Below are 24,085 nucleotides of genomic sequence, written 5' to 3'. Positions count from 1 at the left end.
ACAAAGTGCACAAAATAATAGCAAGCAGTAATACCGCTAATACATTTACACTTGTATTAATTGCCACCCATTGAGGAGGAGAATGGATGCAGACAGACAGCAGGCACAGTTTCCTCCATTTCATAGTAGGATACTTCGAGACAGTGTATTAAGGACTAATTTTAGTAATATTACACAAGCAATCATTTGAACCCTTATTGAATGAGGCAGAGTTGACCAATAATGTATTTTGCAGCCTCTAGACAAAAGTTGTGGAGCGTGAGCAAGAGTGAACTCTTCCTTGTTCTAGCACTGTAACTGCTGGTGTCACTTCTTATAGAGGGCTTTGCTGTTGATGACTGGGATGTACAGTCTACTACCATTATGTACTGATTGTAAGTCGCTTTGGATAAAAGAGTATGCTAAATAATTAAAATGTAAATGTGAACACTTGTCGTATCTGTTACCGTACACACAACCAATAGTTCCTACAGTACACAATCACAATTTAACAATAGCTTGCAGACAGAAAAAAAAAAGAAAAAGAAAAGAATAGGGTAAAAGAGAAATAAAATAACAAAACAACAGAGCGATGTTTTAACAAGTGAGAGATTAAGCCGTTCACAATCTCAATCTCCCTCCACATTTAACAGCTCCTTTCTCTGCTAAGAGAGGTCACATATTTTTCCATTGTTTTTTCCCTCCTGTTCTCTCTTGTAATATTCCCTAGGAATGTGTGCAGGAATGTGGAAAAGCATCCTGTTTTCATTTCTTCACTTAGTCAGCCATTCAGCTGACCGCATACGTTATTGCTGGGGGTCTGTGTGTGGATCCTCAATGAAGTCTTTGTAAATACGTAGAAGGTGATTCAATTAGCTGCTACTGTTGACCCAGGTGCACATTGCTGCCTATTGTTTGTCCCTGTGTAACCCTTTCCCTAAAAGGACATGAAAGGTGCCTTATTTAACCCACAGTTCTTTCAAGTGGTAAAAGCCTGTGTTGCTCTATCCAGTGCATTCATTGGAGAGTATATAATATTATGTAAAAAGTTACATCTATGAACTCAGATACCTGCTCTACCAGACCAGCCAACAGTATCTAGAGCAAAATGTTAGACTAAAGAATGAGACTGAGAGAAAGGCAGTGTTATGCCCACACCAGTCTCCATCCTAGTCCCCCTCGAACACCACTTCATCGAGCCGGCCGAGCAGTTTCATCAGCAGGTGCTGCCTATTACCATCAGACCAGCTGACCCCAATCAGCACCTGGGCAACACCGGTCTACTTAAGGCCGCTGAAGACGGACGCTCGTGGCCTCCCACAACCCCCCCCCAACCTCCGTCCTCGCCAAGTTCCCCTCAGACCTGTGTCCCCCTCACCCTCTTGCTCGGACCTCATCTGGCTTTAGGTTAAGCACACACACACACACACACACACACCCACACCCACTAGCTTTACGCACTAGACATTCGCACTACACATAGCCTACATAGTACACACCCCATTACCTTACAACCAGACACGTCACTTAGTACAGGATCTGTTAGGCCCCTCTTTACTTAATAAACTATGTTAACTTTGTTTGGTTGTCTCTGCTTTCAGGATCCCAGCACTTTGGCTGCCTAGGTTCGGTCGGGCACAACAGACAGTACATATCAAGTGATACTGGGCACATTTGGGTCTAAGCAAGGGAAGGTTTGAATTACTGTATTATCACGGCTCACTTATGTCACCTGCTATCAGAATTCATACAATAAGCTATGATATGAAGCTAAGTTATAATCATGGCATATTTGAAATTACTTTATGTTGATTCAGGTCCTTTGTGGAAATGTTACATAACTGTAATTAAGCAATAGCCCACGACAGGCCATGGTATATGGTCATTATATCACAGCTAGGGGCGTGGAGGGCCAACAGCCTGTTAGCTGTGATATACAGTAATATCTTCAGTATCTTCAATATTCAGTGTCTTGCTCAAGTACACTTCAGCACACTGCCGGGAGCTGGGATCAAACCGAGGACCTTGCATTCCCCAGCTGGCCACACAATCAATATATGGTAGATATATCACGGCTCTGAACCAGTAAGATTGCTTGATTTGAACTAACCATTTTTTAATATTTGTTATGGTTGCCATGACGCCTAGCATCATGGGTGCTCCCCAGAAGCTGTGGATGAGTTTGGCAGGAGAAGGAACAGCTGTCTGGAGGAGGGAGCTGACCTGCTGGTCATATCTCTGCTGCGGACATCAACCTTCATGGGATGATGAATATGGATGTCCATTGACATTGATGCATTTGAACACAGACTTCTGGGGCTAGCTGATTCACTCTTATTCTGAGTTTGATGAAATAAGGAATTGCTCTTAATTGGCCTATAGTAATTGTATAAATAAAGGTTAACAATAATAACTGAATAGATAAACAGAACAAGCACATTAGTTGATAATATTTATATTATAGTATATTTATTGCATCAGATTAATCAAGTAAAAAAACTCTCAAAAATATACATATATATTGAAATAAGTTAAATAAATAAGTTGACACGACAGTTGCTCTACAGAATGACTTACTGTACAGTATTGCGAGGGTAAACATTTGTCTGGAGTGTCTTTGACTGGTAAACACAGACGTCTAAGGACGAATTGTCCTATGACAAGAGTACTGTACATTACAGCATTTTGATAAACCATAATAAATATTCAGAATAGTGATATTGAATATCAATGAAAACCGTTCACTGCCATAAGCCACATAATGAATGAGCAAAGAGGGCTGGAGTAACTGCATCACAGTTTGCAAACAAACAAATTCCTTTGGAAGCATTATAACATTGTCATGATTTCCTAATAGTTACTTACAAACGCATAAACAGGACATTTTGTTGAGAGAGGGAAACAATGACTGCCTTCTTGGCATGGTGAACGCTATTGAAATCTACTGGCCTATCTACAATCAAAACATTAAACAGTAGCTATGCAATAAATACTTCCGTCAAAACAATAGTCCCTGTTTTTCTGTTGTGCAACTGGAAAGCTCAGCGTGCCTACGGGTATTTGTTTGTGTGTGTGTGTGTGTGTGTGTGTGTGTGTGTGTGTGTGTGTGTGTGTGTGTGTGTGTGCGTGTGTGTGTGTGTGTGTGAGTGAGTGAGTGAGTGAGTGAGTGAGTGAGGGAGTGTGTGCGTGTTTGAGTGCTATCTGATCATTTTCAAGTAAATCTATTTCTTAAGGCACTAACCTTCAGCTCTGATACAGAGGAAAATAAATGCTACAAGGAAAAGGTATCATTCGATACTCTACACAATGAATCAGGGACAGATAACTGAGAAAGTCCGGACTTAGAACATCTTCTGCATATGGAACTACAGAAAAGTCTAGAACGTCCACCAGAGCGGACTCTCAGGACACATCTGTCCTGGCCCACCGTTTGGTATCTTCCGAGACAGCAGCACACTTGATGGTGTCTGGAACAGGTCCTCACACAACCAGCCCAGAGATCAGTGTCCATGTGCATTCCCCTTGGAGGCTCCTTAAATGTCAGTCTGTCACAGTGAGCTCCCTCTTCACCGCCTTCTCCTTCACTTAGGATCACAACTCCCTGGCCTCTGATGAGGACTGCCTCACCCAGGCCAGACCAGATCGGACCAGACCAGACTGAGCCAGACCAGACCAGACCAGACCAGACCAGACCAGACCAGACCAGACCAGACCAGACCAGACCAGACCAGACCAGACTGAGCCAGACCAGACCCCTGAAGGTAATCTTTGTTCAGACACTTGCTCTCCCAGGCAGCTCCTCCAGCTCCTCTACCGGATGTGGAGTCTGTTGGCTCTGGAGTGTTTCTTCTTGGAGGAAACTGACTGACCCACGGCAGCCATGTTGGTTCTGACCACATTTCTATGAAGACACAAGGAAAAGAAAAAAACATTTAGAACCAAAAAGGTTGTTTTTTTGGATAGCTACAATACCACCCTGTCAGAAAAATCATTTTTATCCATGCTGTTCAATGAGATAGTAGTCCTGTATTTACCTGAAGGAGGTCAGTATCTTTTTGCTGCTTGTGTCCGTTTGGACATCAGTGTCTTCCAAGGGGGCGGCCACCACAGTGCTGCCATTTTCTGAACTGTGGATTGAAATAACAGTGTCAAAACAAGGGAAATAAAACAAGCCTCTTGGTACGGTAACTCTCTAGGTGTCTTTTGTACTACAAAAGTTTTAAATGTCTATAATGTCTTGCTTTTTGTTTTAATGCTTTTAATGTCTCATGTAAAGCACCTTGAATTGCCCTGTGGCGGAAATGTGCTATATAAATAAACTTGCCTTGCCTTGCCTTGCCTTACACATACTAATTCTGCAGACAACAATTTTGCGGTTTACAATGGATTTTAAACCGATGTGTCTTCACACGCTCCCCAGCTGTAAAAGCCCGTCTCGGGATAAGACGTTGACATGTTGACTAATCCTCAACCCTGGTTTCATAGCCGCAACAATGTGGCACCATAATCAAAAACTCTCTTAGGGCATGACTAATAGACATCTTTCAGGTATCCAGAGTATATTCAGTCACCCCCCTCCCCCTCCTGACCCTACCTCACCCACATACAGTAGCAGTGACACACTACAGTTGCTTTACTGTCAGTATGACCTGTCTGCTTCCTACAAGCTACCCTCATACTCTTCACACATGACTGTCGCAGTAATCAGACTGAAAGTCTCTCGTTTGATACAATCTGAAGTTTCCAGCCAACGTGACAGGAAGGAGGGTTCTTAGGTATGTGGGGGGGGGGTGAGCTGACCTGTTGTGGCAGAACCCAGAGCATGTCTTGTCGTCAGCGTGGGCGCACTCACAGCGACTAGCGGAACGTCGATGGCGGCGAGACAGGGGGCTTCCCAGACCGTAGGCAATTAGCTTACTGTGGGGAGAGAGAAGGCCGGTCAGAAAAGAACACAGGAATGTGTGTGTGTGTGTGTGTGTGTGTGTGTGTGTGTGTGTGTGTGTGTCCATTCTTACCTGGGAGTGTTGACCCAAATGATGTCCAAATGGCAGAAGTAAATACACTCCTTGTCCAGCCAGCTGTTGCAGGAGCAGCGTTTGGTCCTGACATGGTGTGAGCTGGACCGGGCCGGAGCCTCGGACGGGCCAGATAAAGGCAGGCCAAAACCTAGAAACACACAAAAGCTTGTGGTTAACAGGAGACAACTTATGATTTGGCTGGATTCACGGCATGACAGTGATTTAGTGCCCTCTCTGTCATTCTGGCTGATACTGCATGTCACATTACCTCTGAGTTAAGGAGCATCTTTGACCCGGCTTAATAAGTTAAATACCGTATCTCTGCCATCTCTTCTTCCAAGGTAAAGAGTCTGTGCCAGCTGCCAAATAGGCTCTAATAAAAAACCTGCTTATCAGAACTTATCAGAGGAGTTTGCAAAGTCGAATCTAAACTATGTTGCATTTAATCATTCTGGTGTGAGATTCAAGAGGTCAAGAGATTAAGAAATCACCACTGATATGGCAGTAGAATCTCTCATCTCTGTGCTTCAGCATCTTATTTATAATCTATTGTTTTTATCATCTTCTCAAAGCCTCAAATCTGTGAATCTGACTCAGCTAATCCATCAATCTTACGTTATGTTCAAAGAAAGAAAAAGTGGCACGCTTCAGTCAAACATTTCGATCCCACAATGCTGATGGATGCATACCGTAGCTACAGGTACCCTGCAATCTGCTACCTGTAACAGTTGAACATAGTGACCTAGATAACTTAAAAGTGACTATGAGGATAAAAGTGAAGTAACTTACCCTCTTGCAAGACCACACAGAGTGTGAGAGTAAGAGTCAGGATGATGTGCAGTGACGGAGCCATGATCATTAACATAGATATATCCAATGGCAGAGTCCGCTCGCGGAGAGAGTAGGAGAGAGAGAGAGAGAGAGAGAGAGAGGGAGGTGTAATAAACTCTAGTTTGGAGTAGCTAAGAGAGGCAACAGGTGCTTTGAGCTGAGGAGCTGCCTGGCCCTACTTATACCGCCTCTGTGACATCACCTCCCTGTCCCCACCTACTGCTGTACATACTATCAGCGGAGCGCCGCGCTGTTACACAACAGAGACAGCCCAGCTGCCTCAGGACCCTCCCAGTACCGCCCTCAAGAGGACTGGGGAGTAGAGAGGGAGGAAGAAGGGAGAGAGAGAGAGAGAGAGAGAGAAGAGAGGGGGAGGAGATACTCCATTGAATTGGGTGTTGTGGCCTTCGGAGAGCAGGTCAATGGGAGACAGGAAGTCCAGTGAAGGCATGGAATGTCTTTGAGTTTTCCGAGTCAGAGGGAAGCCTGGAGGAGGGAAGACCCGTGGTGTCACCATCAGGAAGGGCAGTGGAGATAGTGGGCTGGCGGGGTGTGAGTTTTGCATGTGCCACAGGGCTGATATGACGCACAGGGCAGGCAGCCAGGCTCAGCGCCCCCCACAGAAACCCAGGTCGGAGCAGAAACATCCAGGACCGCCCTCCTGTCACACACGCACGCAGGCACGCACGCACGCACGCACGCACGCACACACACACACACACACACACACACACACACACACACTATCTGAGATGATCCTCCATGTGACATGACCTGCAAACGCCTGTGTCCTGACCTTCCTTGGTGATATATGTATGTTGCCAGGGCAGGCAGCCAGGCCCAGTGTCCCCCACAGAAACCCAGGTCGGAGCAGCAACATCCAGGACCGTCCTGCTGTCACACACACACACACACACACACACACACACACACACACACACACACACACACACACACACACACACACACACACACACACACACACACACACACACACCTCCGTTTGCATGGCTTTGCCTATACCACTGGTCACCCACATAGTCATCTCTTCCAATTGGACAGCGGGAAATCTTGATCAACCCGGGGAACAGAACCGCAGTGTAACCCAGTCAATCTAGACAGACAAATACAAGCAGTTATGATATGCAAATGCACCTGGGTCTGACTGGGAAATGTGATTCTCCGTACCATCATCATCATACTACAGTATTGTAAAATATGAGTTTCAGCAAAAATCAAATGAATAGATCATTAAGGTAACGGCCCTTTTACCAATGCATAGGGCCCCCAACACAACTACATGTAGAACATAAATTATTTCCCTATTCTCACACATTGGCGTGCATCCTCTGCAGAAATGTCCATGGCAGCAGTTAGTTAATTACAGTGCTTTGTCAGTGACCAGTGTTTGAAGTCCCTCAGTCCAGGAAATTAATTGGGGAAACCCCCACGGTGCATGGGTAGTCTGTATGATGATCTATACCTTAAGGCCAAGTGACTCTGGGGACACCCCAATCACAGAAAACAACATTTCAATGAAAGGGAAAAAAAGGGCCAAAAGTGGGGAGTGGAAATGCCAAAGTGATGTACCAATCCACAGAACAATGACATTTCAGAAACTATTTCTCCCATTCGAGGGAGGGAGGGGGTGGGGGAAAGTCATCTAAAGTAAATATTTGTGATGGCAGGCTGGCTAGTAGGAACGAGTCCCCCCCCCCCCCCGCCCTTATCCTCTCCAGACAAGGCAGTGGGGGAAACACGGCTCGTGGTGACTTTGCAGTCATCGAGTAAAAAAAATGCACCCCTATCCATTTCCACTTCCGGCAGGCACAGAAGGCGCGCCGGAGGAATGTGGGGCAGAGATTACAAACAAACATCTGAGCCACTTGTCCACTCGCAGGACTCTTCGGGATTCTTGTAAATTGGAGGAATGTGCTAATCGTCTGAGCCTTGAAATCATAGAACAATCATCTCTCCACACTTACAGAAAGAGGTAGAGTGAAAGAGAGAGAGAGAGAGAGAGAGAGAGAGAGAGAGAGACAGAGAGAGAGTATATATGGGCATATGAGTGCTGTACAACAATGAAAAAGGAATGAAAATACCCATGGGGAATAAGGAATAAAATAAATAAAGAATAAAACAAGATTAGCCGCTAATGTGGTAGTCGACCTGTTTGTCACAGGTAGGCCCACCAACACGAAGGTCATCAAAATGTCATTCGGCAAACTATGTTGTTAGAAGATTAAAAAACAAATGTTGTGTGTGTGTGTGTGTGTGTTTGTGTGTGTGTGTGTGTGTGTGTGTGTGTGTGTGCGTGTGTGTGTGTGTGTGTGTGTGTGTGCGTGCGTGCGTGTGTGTGTGTGTGTGTGTGCGTGTGTGCGCAATGATCAACCAGACTTGACATGGCTGGCTGATGATTCTCGTGACTTTGGCTGCTAGAAACTAGATTGGAATGTAGAGGTCATGAACCATGATGATGGAATGTAGGTAACAGGAACGATGATGATGCCGCAGGTTCCCTGCTCGATCTCATCTGTGATGTCATTCCTCTGTGGGATGGGACGAGAAGACTAGAAACACTGATTTTTGGTGAGCAGGGGTGGAGGCATGTAGTGAAGCATAGCCACACAAATGTATCCACATGCCTTTTCTAATCTTTCCTCTTAACTCAGTGATTTAGGAGAAACAGCCATTCTGAGGAAGATGGATTTAATGACATACAGAAATGTATCTGTCATGTTTTTATTTCTGAGATCAAAACAAATGTTTGACAAACTTATTGGCATCATAACAGTGGCATATTGTTCAGAGCTAGTTTGCAATCATTTCACTTTCATTAAGAACTGTCCAGCAGAACAAAGAACTGTACTATTTGGCACTCTCCATCTTAACCAAGCCTTATATATATATATATATATATATATATATATATATATATATATATATATATATGTCAACATGATTCTGTACACCATGACCAAGAAATATAGCCATCCTTGGTGCCTTCCCAGGTAATAAGATGCATCGTGACACATTAACACTTAACACAAAGCCTTCCCTTGTGCTAGACTATAGGACTGGTGAGATGTGAACGCATAATACAGTAGGTACAGCTGGTAATGTGCTCATGCAATTTTATCCATGGCAACTGACTTAAAGCAATATTAGGCGGATGTGACAGGGCATTCTTCATCCTCACCGTCTTTGCTTCTCAAAACAAATATGTACATTTTGTGATAGTCACTGGTGTGCCCTGTCAGCTAGAACTGAATTTGAGCATGTCCTGTCTGTCTGTGTGAAAGTGGGCCAACAGTACCTTTGCCAGTGCCAAATGATGTCATCCTTTTCAGTGAGCTGCAGTCCCAAACCTCGGCCACTTGGGTGGCAGAATACTGACCCCTAGTGGAGACAGGTTCCGTGGTATGGAGACAAAGGAAGGCTGCCTGAAACGCCCTATCATCACTCCAGGGGGGGGAGACAGTAGGACAGAGCATTCAGAGGGGCGCCTTTAGTGAGCAGATGCAACAATGCGATTCAACAATTCTATCTGTAAGATAATGTTATGTGCATAGCACTGAATATGACATTCTACTTAAGAAAACCATAGGTTCAGTATGGCATTTCTATTTACCATTCAAATATGAACTAAAATGTTTTTTTAGCAGATTTCCAAGGTTTTCCTGCTCACTCAGCAAACATATCAGCATTCATTCATGTAAATATGAGATATATTAGATGGATTGTAAGGATTCCTTCAAAGACTGAAAGGCATTGCACCACACTGCAAAAGCTGGAGCAATTTCAAGAAAACCAAGCACTGTTTTTTTTTCAGCCACACGGTGGTGCTATAACAAGATACAGCAAATGACAGTAACAAAGGATACACTGTGACATCATTTCATTATAAATATGTAAAAATGAGATTTAATGGCAAAAGACAATGCAAATGACAGTTACAGTGACTGTATCACTTATAAAAACAACAACACAAAAATACATGTATCTGTTACGTATGACAATATCAACTGTACTGTGAGGATGATCAAACAAGTTTCTTATGAATATCAAATCATTTGTCAGTGCACTACTCGTCCAATGTCTTATTCCCAGACGTTGCCTTCCAAAGATAGTAGAAAAAGGAGATGACTCTAACCCTGCTGCGTTTTCAAAACACAAATAAAAGACACATGGTAAAAAACATAAATAAAATCACAGCCTGTAAGAATGACATTTCAAGCCACAATCTTGACAGAAATTGCACTTCAAAATACTGGTCAGGGTGAATAAATATTTCTAGTACCTTTCTATATTCATTTTGGTCATACAGTAGAACATCAGAACAAGAGTATATATATAGCTGTTGAAAGGGTTAACGGAGTAAGGGTGGACTGAATAAAATCTTTATCATCTAAATGTCATTCCAGCTGCTCTCGAGCATACCTGTAGTACAGAATTGCATAAGAGCACAAAATAAATGAACAATGACATCAAAAAAGAAAATGGATTAAAAAAAGATTACAAAACATATACTGCATATTTAACATACATGTATCTATATATTATTCATGTAATTACATAAACACATCATCAGAAGCAGTACTGGAGTGCTGCCTGATTCCTTTTGTCTTCAGTCTCCAGACCAGAATGTGATACACACAGCATCAACAGCTCCTAGCTCCTAGCTGAGCAACTAAAATCTTTTTGCACTCTCCCTCGAGACCCCCCCCCCTATCAGAATTTGGTCTGGCAGGGGGGTGGAGTCTTTTGGCCTTCGGCAGTCTCTGGAAAAACAGAACCTTCCATAATGAGTGTATGAGTAGCTCCCTGGGACAAAGTGCTGGCCTGGGCCTCCGTGTGTGAGGAGCAGTCCCCCTGCCTCGAGCTGCAGGGCGGAGCTTTGCTCTCCTCCCGAGGGCTCACCGGCGCTCGTGTGCTGAGGCAAACGTGAGATGTGCACTTCCTGTCTGAGAGATGCCCTGATTGGCCGCTTCCAGCGCCCCCCTCTCGTACCCTGTGATCCTGTTGGCTGGTGTGCATGCCTGGCCCAGCCTCCCTCAGAGTGTCCTGGCGTTTCAGTAAAGAAGACCCACCCAGTGGCACCTCATTTAGTCCCGCCTTCCTGGATCGATCCATCCCCCCTGGGCTGGGTGGAACTGGGGCTGACATGGGACGCCTTAACAGGCTGTAAAGCGGGCTGGTCCTGGGCTGTACCATGTGGATCCCCCCGATGGGGATCATGAGGCTGGGGGCCCCGGCCGGCTGCTGGGAGTGGAGGGGCAGGTGGCTGAGGAGCCGCTGGTCTGACTGGGGCAGACCCGGCCGGGGGAAAAGCTGGGGGATGCTAGCCTCCTGGACAGACTGGGTCCTCTGCTGGGAGGGGAAGGAGGGGGTAGAAGGTTTCAACCACAATGCAATCACAACTTGGGAGGAAAATTATATTGGGTGTTGCTGGGTCAACTAAGATATTCACAAAAACGTCCAGACTGATGAGACAGACCTGAGGTTACGATTGACAGAATTTAATAATAGAGCGCCGGCCCTCGTTTCATCACCAACTGACCAGGAAAAACATTTCATGTCTATTTGGGATCTCTTCTGCTTTATTTTCAGGCACAGCACTGTTGGCTTGGTTTGAATGATATAAAAGTAGCTGACGCTTCCTTTTTCAATAAAGGTGTGACTTTAAAATAGCCCTGAATGTACCAGGGTATCTATATTTTGAATGTTTACTTTTCTTGAATTTGGGTGTTTACCCCTGACAGGATTTGCTCGGTGAGCAAAAACAGGGATCTTATTTTAATCTGTGCACTAAACCAACAAACATATAAAGTCACAGGTGAGTGAGCTCTGCAGTTACCAAACCCACACTTTGACTAACATTAGACATACAACAGAAACCCCAAAACCATAACAGAGAGATAGGTATAATAATTATTGCTATTTCTAGATAGCCATGAAGCGCACTGTGCCATGTTCTTGGTCTAGGTGATGGAAGGAGCGACTCACCAGCCTTGCCTTGGATGTGATGGAGCCAGCTCTGTCCTTGGGGGCGTCTGCAGGGGTGTCTTGGGGCAGACTGGGTCTGTGGGAAGCTGAGGGGCCGGCCAGGCAAGAGGCAGGGGATCCTGGGGGCCCGCCGCTGGGGGAATGGGCCCTGATGGGGGAGAGAGCTCTGACGGGGGGCGGTTGTCTCGCGGGGGAGGGGGAGGCATGACAACTGGGCGGGGACAGGGAGGAGGGTGAGGAGGCATGGCGGACAGAAGGGGACAGGTCCCCCCTCGGGGGGAGAGTGTGAGGAGGAGACAGGCGATAGGCTGGGGATAGACTGCCCAGTGAAGAGGCTTGAAAGCCAGAGGTGACTGTTCCTATAGCGGGCTGTACATGTTGATGTGAGAACAGCGCTCTCCTGTTGCTGGGAGAGGCAGCGTGGTGCCAACCCTCAGGCTTCCCGGGTGTTGGTTTAGGAGGCTGGCTTGACTCAGCCTCTCTGGTCTGGTCTGGTGGACCAGTTAACTTTACTGGGCCCATGGAGGTGCTGGGAGGGTTATAATGGGACCAGGACTCCTCGTCTTCCTCCTCCTCCTCATCATCATCATCCTCATTGTCGTCATCTTCATCTTCTTCATCTTCAGTTCCCTCAAGATCAGAGTACTGGTGTTCTTCTTGTGTCTCTGGCCAACCTGGGCAGTCTGCATTGATATCTAATGGTAGAACATGTCATATGAACAAAAATCTTTTTTTTCTCTACCTTACACAGACAAACACACAAACACAAACACACAAACACACAAACACACACACGCACACACAAACACACACACACACACACACACACACACACGCACACACACACACACACACACACACACACACACCATTAGGCTTACCTTCATCAGTCTTTGCATCATCCAGGGAACAACCTGCAACTGGCCCCTCATGACATTTCTTTCCATGGGCCTTGGACTTCATGTGTTTAGTGAGGTTTCCTGCAATTGTAAACAAAAAAACAAACAAACAAACAAACATCTCACTCAAAATGAACAGAACTCAGGCTTCAGCATGACCAGTCAGGACTACACAGAACCTGTGAGTTCTCAGTCCTTACCTTTGGTTTTGAAGGCGAAGTTGCAGTGCTTGCAGACGTACGGCCGAGCGTCCGTGTGCAGGCGGATGTGCTTGTGCAGCATGCTGGGCTTCTTACAGCGGATGCCGCACTCCTGGCACACATACTTCCCTCTGCCCCGTCCCCGCACATACACATACTCCTCACTCGACCTGTAGCTGTGCACGGAGGGGAAGAGGTTCAGCCATCAGTGCCAAAACATTCACAGAAGACGGCTGTCCGTCGATGCCGGAGCTCTCACAATGATAACCACAATCAATATGAGCGTAACGGGATCTGGTACACTGGAACTCTTATGCTGTAGCACCTGCGAGCTGTGTTTAACGTCTTTACTTATCCAGTGTACTGTATAATGTATGGAAAACACCCTTATTGCACACAGTGAACTCACACTCTGGCAGCTGAGCTGGGGGTACGCCCATGGGTGTGTGTTGTGTACCGAGGGTCCCACTGCGAGGCCCCCACTTCAGCTTCAACAGAGAAGCTTTCATAGCCCCAAACCAGAGCCCAAGCCCCCGGACCCCCACCCTCTAACCCCAGAACACTGCTCACCCCCAGCCCCCCTTCCCGCCCCCATTCCAAAAACAGGGAGTCTACGATCTCGCCCAATTTCTGGGGTCTGGAGCTGCCAGCCAATAAAAACAGTCCGGAGAGGGAGGGAAACCCTGGCCCAGGCCAGCTGCTCCAAATAAACACCAGCAAAAAAAAGAAAAAGATAAAATAAAAACACGTTCCTAAAACAAACAATCGTTACGATTAGAATCTGTTATTTTCTATACTTATTCACTGCAGCGCCTAAAAACAACTCCCTTGGCTGAATAAATCACAGGTAGGCCATAAAGTCATACTGAGGCTATTCAGGACTGAGCTTCCACTGAGAAAAACCATCCCACAAGCTCTACTGACAGACAAGGCACATCAGACCTGGGAGGTATACCAATGGCCAAAGACCAAATAGCTTTCGTAGCATTTGCTGTAATGCCCATTCACAAATCCGACCCTGGCTTTATCTTGAAAGAGCCAGCTCACACTAAAACCCTTCCCTCTCTACCCACCCCACGATGAAGCCATAGTGCAAGGTGATTTTTTGACTACCTTGTAGGTAGTCTTATCGTCTTATCAGCCCTCACACAGTCTGAACAGACGGAGTCAGCGGCGGGAGCCGGTACTGGGATGAGTCACTTGGAAGGAGGCGGCTGTGATGAGTGGTGACGTGCGTCACGACGGGGACAGGTTCACAGACGCACTCTGAACACACAGATGGCCCCTCTCAGCACCCTCCGGGATGATAGGGGAGCACTGTGAATGATGACTATCAGACAGTTTCAACCTGATTCAATCTCTATACTGTATCTAGAGGAGGGTTAAATAAACGGCGATGAATCAGACATCTCACTTACATATCCCATTGATAAAGAGGTACTATGACATCAGTCTTCGCACCTCTGAAATCAGAAACCCTATCCTCCTCACTCTCCCTCCCACTCTATCTTCAAGCCTCGTACACAAATACTGTGCAAACAAATGTAAACAAAGTCAGATTCATTCCGGCAGTCACCATCTAGAGCAGAATGGGTGCTGCTACAGTACTAGAGCTGAATGGCCGTGATCATTGACGGGGTTGGGAGTAAACGGCTCTCTGCAGGAGGACAGTGTAGAGGAAGCTAGATAGTTTCCTGGCTCGGACCTACTCAACAGACGGTCTCTGTTGGCGCAGACGGCCGGGCCCTAGCCCCTCCTGCAGGAAGAAAAAAGACAACACCTCGCAGCGCTCGGCGCCCTGCTCGCTGACAGAAACCAACCACTAGTGCTGTAGGGAAAGAAGTACGTGGACCACGGCATATGCACACAGCACCACACTCCCGCGGCGTCCTGAGGGTTCTTATCCATTGGTAAATGCAAAGAAGATTTAAATGATGTGGTAGGAATTTGTAATGCACTGTGTATCATTGGAATTCCGGCAAGGTTAGGCTGTAAAATGTGATGCAGTCTGTAACAATGCTCACCCTCCTTCGCAGACCCAAATCCTCCGTGGAGTTTCTCTGCCTTCGTTGGATGACTGGGCCTCCTTCTCCTGCTTCTCCTTCTTCTCCTCCTCCTCCTTCTCATCCTCCTCTTCTTCTCTATGTGGTCCCCTGTCTTCTGCTGACTGCTGGTCCTCCGCCTTGGTTTCAGCCTGGTCACTCGTTCCGGCCGGAGTGGCATGGACCTACACCCGAGAGAGACAGGGGCAAATTCACCAACCCTGCTCCAGCGTGCCCAGGGAGACAGAGATCGGGGGATTCTCATTCAACATGGGTTTAATACCACATCTTTATCGAGCTATGCATCATTTTCCACTAAAACAAGACCATAGTAGATGAGCAAGCAAATCAAAATGTTAAAGATGCTAAAGTGTAAGACATAAGAGATTTGCCCCAGGGGGAAAGAGAGCTATTAAACATGACCCTCCCATCTACCATATATTAAACATGACCTTTCATTGTATTTACCTCAGTTGGGCATGGCCTCCTGCTCTCGGCTGGCTCCAGAGCCTCCATGGTACTGGAGGACATGGGAGACATCGTGTAGATGGAGGGGCTGGAGCTCTGCTTGCACTGCAGCAGAGACAGGGCCCTCTTGCTGGACAGGCCTGGAGGGTTGGGGTCATACTCGCTGGTGGACCAGGAGGAATATACTGAGGGCTGGTGCGCATCCAGTGTGGATGGATTGGGCTTGATGTAGTTGAGATAGCACCAGCTGAATGAAGTTCCGGAGTGGAGACTTGGGTAGGAAGTTCCATCCTGGCTCACTGGAGAACAGACACCGGTTAGGTATGGTTGACTCTCCTTTTTTTCCTCTTTTCTGGACGTTTTGCCTACTTCCTTTGAAGACCTCTCCTCCTCCTCCTCCTCTTCCTTCACCCTTTTCTGCTGCTGTTGTGACTCAGGGCTGATCTCTACACTGCTGGACGGAGAGAGCATCCTCTTGTTTCCCCCTGAGCCTGGAGCTCTAAAGCCTTCCTCGGACCACATCTGGCTGCCTGGAGCAGTGGTCATGGTCATGTAGTCAGTGGTTGGGAGAGTTCTATTGCTCAATACTGAGAACCCGGATTCCTGGGGCCTGGCTGGTAAGGTCTGGGACAAGGTGGTGTAGATGGCACAGGCTGGGCTGAGGGTGTCTGCATGGAGACGGACTACTACTGCTGGTGACACTGGGGGCCTCAGCATCTCCAGGCTGTGGGTGATATTCGGCTGAGGGGGTGGGATCTGCGTCGGCTCGACTTCTCTGCGATCGTGGGACGGAATTTCCAGTTTCAACCCTGTAGACATGGGGAGGTAGTGAGCTCTGGCTGCCCCTGTTGGGCCTTGGGTAGACTGGAAGGGGTGCAGGGAGATGCTGGGGCCCTGCCCTGAGTAGATGACCGGAGCTACCGGGACGGGCTCGTGAGTCGGACTCCGAGGGGGAGGGACTTCTGAAGTTCTGGTTAACTGCATACTTTGACTGAGTTTCCATTGTGAGAGGGGCTCCGGGCAGATGTTCCGCGTTGAGCTACATGACATGACGTCAGCGGACAGGGGAGAAGCAGGGGATCGATTGAGGTGGAGAGGACCCGGACTGGCCCTGGTGGAGGCGCTGGGACTAGCAGGGTCCAGGCTGGGACTAGAGTGGGACGAGTTCTTCTTCAGGGCGCCATGTTTGGCGGGCGGCTCCTCCTCTTCCGGGTCTCTGACTGCTGTGTGTCTCATGAGGAGACACTTGCGCCTCTCTCTCCAGCCGGCGGCCGAGCGCTCGGGGGAAAGGCAGCTGTAATCAAAGGATTTGCTGCGCACCTCAGATGTGAGAACGCTCTGCTGCGGGTCGTGGGGCGCCTGTTCGGAGGCTGAGCGTCTCATCTCTCTCTGGGGGTGGACCCCCGGCACTGTCAGCGTGTGAGGGGCCCTGGACCTCCTCAGAGGCGTTGTCGATGCCGCCGTCTCCATGTCCGGCCTGTTGGACTCTTCGAAGGAAGCGGAGCGACTTGACGCATAAGAGGTAGTGCTGTCCTGACTGGGGCTGCGAGGGAGCGACATGGAGTCAAAACTGGACTCCCCGGAGGACTGGGCAGCCTCGGCCAGCCGAAGACGTTTCTTCTTAGGGGGCAGCTTCTCGATGGGGAGCTGAGCCAGGCTGGTGCCCCTCTGAGGCCACTGGAACTCCTCTGTCCTCTCTACCTGTTTGGGTATGGATGTCGGCTCCGACAACGACACAGACTCAATGACGGTATTTGAGTCCTCAGTGACCAATATTTCGGGGACCTGGACATTGTGTTGGCGGACCAACCTACGGGGTATCGGTTGTGACGTCTCCTGCTGGGGTTGTTTCTGAGGTCCCTCGTCAGATGGAATTCTGATATGAAGCTCCTCTGTACCTTGGCTATCAGTACACAAAGTCTCCTGCCTCTCAAACGAACTTGTGTGTTGGATGACCGAGCAAACTTTCACTGAGCTCCCGCCACCATCTTTCTCAGCCTGTGACCACGTGGCTCGACTGGACCTCTCGTAAATCGCGCCGCTTTCATCTCTGCCGTGCACCGATGAGGTGACGGCGGGTAGAGATGGTGCTACAGGGGATGAGGGATCGTCAAACTCAAAACTCTCCTCTTTCCTTCTCTTTCGCATCGCTAAAGCTCCAGGCCTGATAGGAGGGTGTGTCAGATGTGGGCGGTCCACCTGACATATTGCTATTTCACTCTCTAGGGAACGTTGGGTCAAGCAGAGGCTTTGTTTGTGTGTCTTGTAACCCTCCCAGTCCTTGCAGCCGGCGCCACAGGACTCACACTCATATGGCTGTGGTTGACATTGCTTGTGGTCAGGCACTGTGGACATGTGATGATGGTAGAGGGGTTGGGAACTCTGATGTTCATCTTTTGGGAGTTCAGCACCAAGGGGGAGTTCAATAGCTGGCTGGCGTCTGAGCATGCCGTAGCGGCGAGACATCGGTGTTTCTGAAGGTGGCCGTTCATCAAATGACTGGCTAAGGCGAAAGCTACGGCGGCTGGCGCTCGAAGTATCAGCCGAGCTAGCAGCAGATGGCATCGAGTGACTTCTCAGCAGAGGAGCAGTGGACGTTTGGCCCGCCGACAGGTTCCCGCTCAAGGACTGGTGGTGGAACTTATCACACGGCACACCCATCGTTATAGAGCCACTACTTTGAAAGCCAGGCTCTCCAGCTATAGGGCTGTTCCCCACAGGTTCCTTCAGAGCTCCTTTAGGAGACTCTGAGCTACTCCTCCTGGTGAGGGAGAACCTCCTGGGCTTCACTCTGTCTATCTTACTGGTGTCCACCACCGCCTCGTTGATGGTGATGAGCTTGGTGATGTGGTCTATGACCTGTTTCTTGGGCACCGTAAAAGGGATGCTCTTCTCCTCTTGACCTGAGGGTTGCTGGGTGGCGGGATGCTGCAGGTGCCCCAGACGTCCGTATTTTCCCAGGATGATTTCTGCATAGCTTTTGGCACTTGTGTTGGGAGGGCTGTCCTGGGACTGTTCGGTGCTCTCGGAGCGAGAGAAATAGCCAGATTCTGTGCTGCCCCTGCTCGCCAGAATCAGCGAGGAGCTCTTTTCATCGGACGAGCCCAGAGGTCCGCGTTTTCCCCGACTCAGACGCATGGCCAGCCTCTTTTTGACAGCATAGGAGTCATCCGTGCCCCTAGGGGGCTCTGTAGTCCTTTCGGTGTCATGGGTCCTATGGGACGACGCACTAGCTCGTCTCTCCATGCTGGAGGCAGATGAGAGCTGTCTGGATTCATCCTCTGACTCTGTGACAGGGTCCTCTAAAACGCCAGGCTTGGCAGACGCGAGACCAGCCTTCACCCTGTGAGTGTGAGACTTCCGGTGCTTATAAAGGTTGCTCTTGGTCTTGAACGAGAAGCCGCAGGGGGCGCAAGGGTAGGGTCTCTCTCCTGTGTGGGAGCGAATGTGTTTCTGGAGGACGCTGGGCTTGGCACAGGCGCGCCCGCAGTAGGAGCAGACATACTTCCCAGGCCTTTGAGGCTTACGCTCCCGTTTCTGTTTGGGCGTGCCTTCCTGAGTATCTTCAGGGGTGGCCTGTGCGGACTGGCTGGGGGTGGACGATGATGTAGGCCCCGGGGCTGCTGTTGCTGATGACGACGGCACCCGGGACATTCTCGGTGGAGTAGCCTCCGCATGTTTGCCCCCAGTGGCCGTGTCTGAGTCGACGCTCTGCCTCTGCTGCCTGACGCGCTTGCGTCCCGGATGCTGCCTCCTAGGCTGCCTGTGGTTCTGGGATGTTCCATGAGGCTGTTGCTGCTGCTGCTGCTGCTGCTGGGAGCGGGCTGGATGTGGCTGGCTGTTCCGGGAGGGAGACTTGGGCTGAGGAGACTCGGGCTGGGGCTGTTCGTGACCTCCGGACTGCTCCCCAGTCGTCAAGCAGCTACGCAAGGCCTCCATAAAACGAAAAGACAGCCTCAGGTAGACGGCTGGGATGCGTCTGCCTGAGCCAGGCCACAGAGGACAAGCCGATTCATTCAATGGATATAAGCCTCAACGTAGTCTGATTCTGACCCTATAATATTTGCCTTGACTGGCTGCTGTCTGGATGCATTACTTATCTTCTGTAATATTGGGATTTATTGCTTGACCATGGGATAATGCCATCAGAAAGTGACCGGGGGCACCAGGGGAGCGAGTTGTTATTTGACACACGGTGCTGAGAAAGTCCTGTCCCATCCTGGCCTGAGGCCTCTCATGGTGCTGGCTCCCTGGCTCCACCTGCGCCCTCAGACAGTCCTGGTGTCCTCAGATGATGGGTTGAACTCTATGTCCTCTGGTATCAGGTAGTTTCACTTCAGAGTTTCTGGAAGAAAATAAGAAAGAAAAAAAAACGAATCAGATTAGATGACTAACCTTGGAGGTTTAAATCACTCTTTTTCTCTCTCCACATCTACTGAGTGTAATCAATCAATCATCCATCCATCTATCTTTCTTCTCTTTCTCTCTCCCTCTCTCTCTATCTCACTTACTCGCTCACTCACTCTCTTTGTGGCAAATCTATCCTAAAACATTCCTGTTTATACCTTCAAATGAAAGGTGTTAGATACAAAATTCATAAACATTTCTATGAAAGGAAGATTCCTGAACACAACTTCAACACAGGCCCCCTCGATACTTCTTAATCAGCTAGGTATCCTTCAGCCATTAACCACGTCTCTGGGAACAAGTCCTCAGACAAGTTAAGCTGATTTCTCATCTTGATTGCCCGACTCTTGAGCCTTTGTTGCAGCCAGAGTGTCCGTGTTCTTCCCTCACAGCTGCTGGAGCTAGCGGGAAAAATTAGGCCAAATGCAAATGTTGTAGCCTGCAGATGCCACTGAAAGATAACACCAAACACGACCCAAACCTGGGAGGGAATTACAGTAAATTATACAGCAATGGAAAAAAATGTTCTTGATCAAATCTCTTAATTTCATCACTTCCACTGTCCCCTAACTCCAATTATTCTAACTTTGCATTGTCAAGTGGACCACATCACTGATATTTATCTATTGTTTAATCTTTATTTAACCAAGCAGGGCAGCATGCATCAGATGGGGATAGGGATAGGGGATCAGAAGGTCCCCGGTTCGATCCTAGCTCCCGACAGTATGCCGAAGTGTCCTTGAGAAAGACAATGAACCCCAAATTGCTCACAAGCGCCACGTACATACTGTAATGTACATAAGTACTTGTCACTGTTGCTTCCTCCGGGCCCTTGCAGGTTCTCCCCATTTTCGCACGGGTTTCCTTCCAAAAGCTAAATACGAAAAACAGATGCTCCTGTCCCTCACCAGGACTTGGACTGAGCATTTAGACTTGGTCCCCAGGCACCACTGAGGAGGCTGCCCACTGCCCCTGGAGGAGGACAGCTTGGCTGGAAAAGTGCAGAGGACAAATTCCACCGGCGACCTCTGAAGAAAGCGTGTGTGTGTTGTGTGTTGTGTCGCCGCTCACACGTGTACTGTGTGTGTCAATGTGTGGTTAATGAAAAGACCCTCACGGTCCTGTAATTATAATTATAATAAATTATGTACAATGATAGCCAGGTAGACAAGGTACAGAGTGATATACTGAAAATAATACATAGCATAATTCATTATACAGACATTTTAACATAATGTGTCAGATGTTACTGTAGACTTGCCATGTGCTACTTTCAACAAATTCAGCATGTAGGTAGGTAGTACTTTATTGATCTCCATGGGGAAATAATGGTGTTACAGCAGCAGTATACAAGAAGCACAATCAAAACTAAGAACATGTCACAAATGTCTGACAACGCAGTCCCTTCAATATGATAGGATTGCTGTGAAATGTAGTCATTTTCATCTGATGGGGATTGCTGTGAAATATATCTGCAAAATATTGGAAGTACAGCACAATATTGCATGGTGTTTGAGTACAGTCTGTGCACAGTAAGTTACATCTGTTATGTCTAAGGGTATGATGTGGCTCTCCAATGCCTGTGCTTCTGTCTGCGTACACTGTGTGTTATTAAGAATGCATACACTCACTTAAAATAACAAATAATCACATTCTTGCTATATACAGTAGTTTCGGTATTTTCATCATATTTGATAAAAGCTGACTGTTTCCTATGCACAGAGCCAAGGTGACTCAGAGCAGATAATGGATACAAAAATTCCAATATTCCTCATGCCAGCGGACTGTAGCAACAGGCATGCCATCCCACACACTGACCAGCTGCTTTCTACTCCCACATTCTTGTGGAAGAGGGCAAAACCACAGGAGAAGAAGCTGCTGGTCAATATCCACATTACAGATAACTTACATTAGCAGGTTCACATGCAGACATATTGTACAGTACATTGTGGGAGTGTTATATTTCTGACTTATGTTTGTGTTTTTGCTCCCCAGGAAGCTAACTTTTATAGCATGGCTATTTTTTCTTTGTCATCCAATTTCATCAATAATTCAGTGAAACCATATTTAGATTGTGCCTAGTTACAATGATTTACAGACCAACAACAAGCATTTCAAGACAGAATAAAGACAGGTACTGTGACTGGACTGAGAGCTCTTAGAAGGAATCCAGGCACTTAATACTGAAAATCAAACCTCCTTCCATCAAACCTTGGCAATATTCGCGAGACGTTCCTAAAATCGCTGCCACTTCCTGAAGCCAAGTGATGATTAGAGTGAGAATAGGCTGCATGCAGTGTTATCACACTCGCTGCACACCCCCAGAACGTTTTCACACCATAAAAAAAATGTAAATCTTGTCTGCTAATTTTCACTTGCAACCGTTCACACTTAACTATCGAATATCACCATTCTCTGAGTGTAAATCAATGTTTCAGTGGGTTTTCTGAAGCAGCGGTGTACAGGGTACAGTATAGCCTATCTACAGGTGAGCCCTGGCTGGGGTCCCTCAGCCTCAGAATCACTGGACCAACTGAGATGACAGGGTCACAACTGAGTGGAAATTTGGGTAAAACATCTACAACGGCAATCTACACCCGACATACCCACAATACACTACCATTAAGTGAAGATACAAAAAAAACTATTGGCATACGGAATCATTCGCAGGCATTCGCAGGGCCAGGGTAAAAGTGGATACGTGGCACTGGTTCACATGATCACAAGATTTTTGTTATATATTACAAAGATTTTTTTTTAAGTTTTATTTAAACACCTTTTTAAAAATCTAGTCAATTTCCTCCTCAAAACAATAATGGGCAACCAGCGGTGGTTCCTATGGTAACGGCCCTAAACCACGCAGTAGCAGATGGAAGGAGAGCTGGAGGGCTAAATTTATCTCCAAGCATCCTCGCTGACTACAGAGAGAGAGAGAGAGAGAGAGAGAGAGGGGGGGGGGGAGAGAGAGGGAGAGAGAGGGAGAGAGAGAGAGAGAGAGTCAGTCAACTAAGGTGCCTCCCTCCTACAAACCCAACATATTTTTTTTTAGCAAAGAACACGGTACCAATCCAAAAATCTATGGCCTGGGAGTGCTGGATGGCTTCTCTACAGATGCAGTATGTATCCCTCCAGGGCGGAAACTGAGAATGTGATGCTCAGGATGACAAAGGACAAAAAAGGTAAAAACAAAAAACAAAAAAAACAACAACAAAAAATGTCAATTAGTTTTGATGATTTTTTTTCCTTCAGTTGTTAATGAAATGTTAACAAAAACATTCTATGACAAAATCATCAGAAAGAGATAGATTTCCAGAGACATTTTAAACACCCGACTACTACCAACAAAATATAGAATTCACGGCATGGATAAGCTTACCCATCAAGAACCGATCATCTCATATCAATGAAATATAAGTTCATACATACAGTACCATGTCAAACAATATAATTAGACCTGCCGACTAATACAAATCTCAACTCTACGTTCGCGCCCGTGTTTCCCGTGTAAGGATTTCCTGTGCTGGATTTTGCTGAGCGATCAGTCAGAAACCACGTCTCCATCAGCCTGCTGTAAGGGAAGGTCCCCAGACACCAGGCACAACCCTCTGGGCATTGTGCACAACACAGACACAGCCATTCCTAGGGCATTTGTGTGTGTTTGTTGTGTGCACAGTATGTGTACGTCAGGAACATTTTGCAGAGCCCTGTAAGCATGGACAAGCAGAGCGCAGGAGCTTGGACACTCAACACAGGCAGATCATTCAGTCCAAGACTGAGCAGTAAGCTGCTACATCTAGCACACAGAATCACCGCTCTCATACTCTCTCTCTCCCTTTCTCTCTCTCTCCTTCTCTATCTCTCTCACACACACACACACACACTCTCTCTCTCTCTCTCTCTCTCTCTCCCACGTACACTCACATTGTACTGTATCGTGACAAACACATTGGAGTTAATGCACTGTGCATCATACAGCATTTGGCTGAGACTATCCCAATATCGTTTCCCTCCCCATAGGGTTACCTCTGATGATTTAAAAACACAGCTACAGTAGCGATAATAATGATCAGCATAGAGAAAAACGACAGCCCTCGTCAAAGCAATCTCACTGTCAGACTGTCAGGACAAAATCACTGCAGATGGACATCTTTACCTGGTAGCAGGTGGCTATTCCTTCAGGTCTCTGAACGACAGGGAGGGAGAGCAGCGAGAGGCGGCGAGATGGAGAGAGCGAG

General features: G+C 47.5%; 1 protein-coding gene across 1 annotated transcript; it reads right to left on the bottom strand.

Moving 5' to 3' along the window:
- Window positions 1-10,559: 10,559 nt before the first annotated feature.
- Window positions 10,560-19,382, bottom strand: hivep3a (HIVEP zinc finger 3a; the record flags this gene model as incomplete). The annotated part of the gene is made up of 6 exons (XM_084455530.1): window positions 10,560-11,198; window positions 11,835-12,346; window positions 12,716-12,814; window positions 12,934-13,109; window positions 14,958-15,046; window positions 15,444-19,382. The coding sequence occupies 6 exons, from the start codon at window positions 19,380-19,382 to the stop codon at window positions 10,560-10,562; spliced, it is 5,454 nt and encodes a 1,817-aa protein (XP_084311656.1).
- Between the last annotated feature and the right edge of the window lie 4,703 nt (window positions 19,383-24,085).

Source organism: Borostomias antarcticus (assembly GCF_949987555.1).
Source record: "Borostomias antarcticus genome assembly, chromosome: 21".
NCBI classification, from domain to species: domain Eukaryota; kingdom Metazoa; phylum Chordata; class Actinopteri; order Stomiiformes; family Stomiidae; genus Borostomias; species Borostomias antarcticus.
This window is presented reverse-complemented; position numbering and strand designations above follow the sequence as displayed.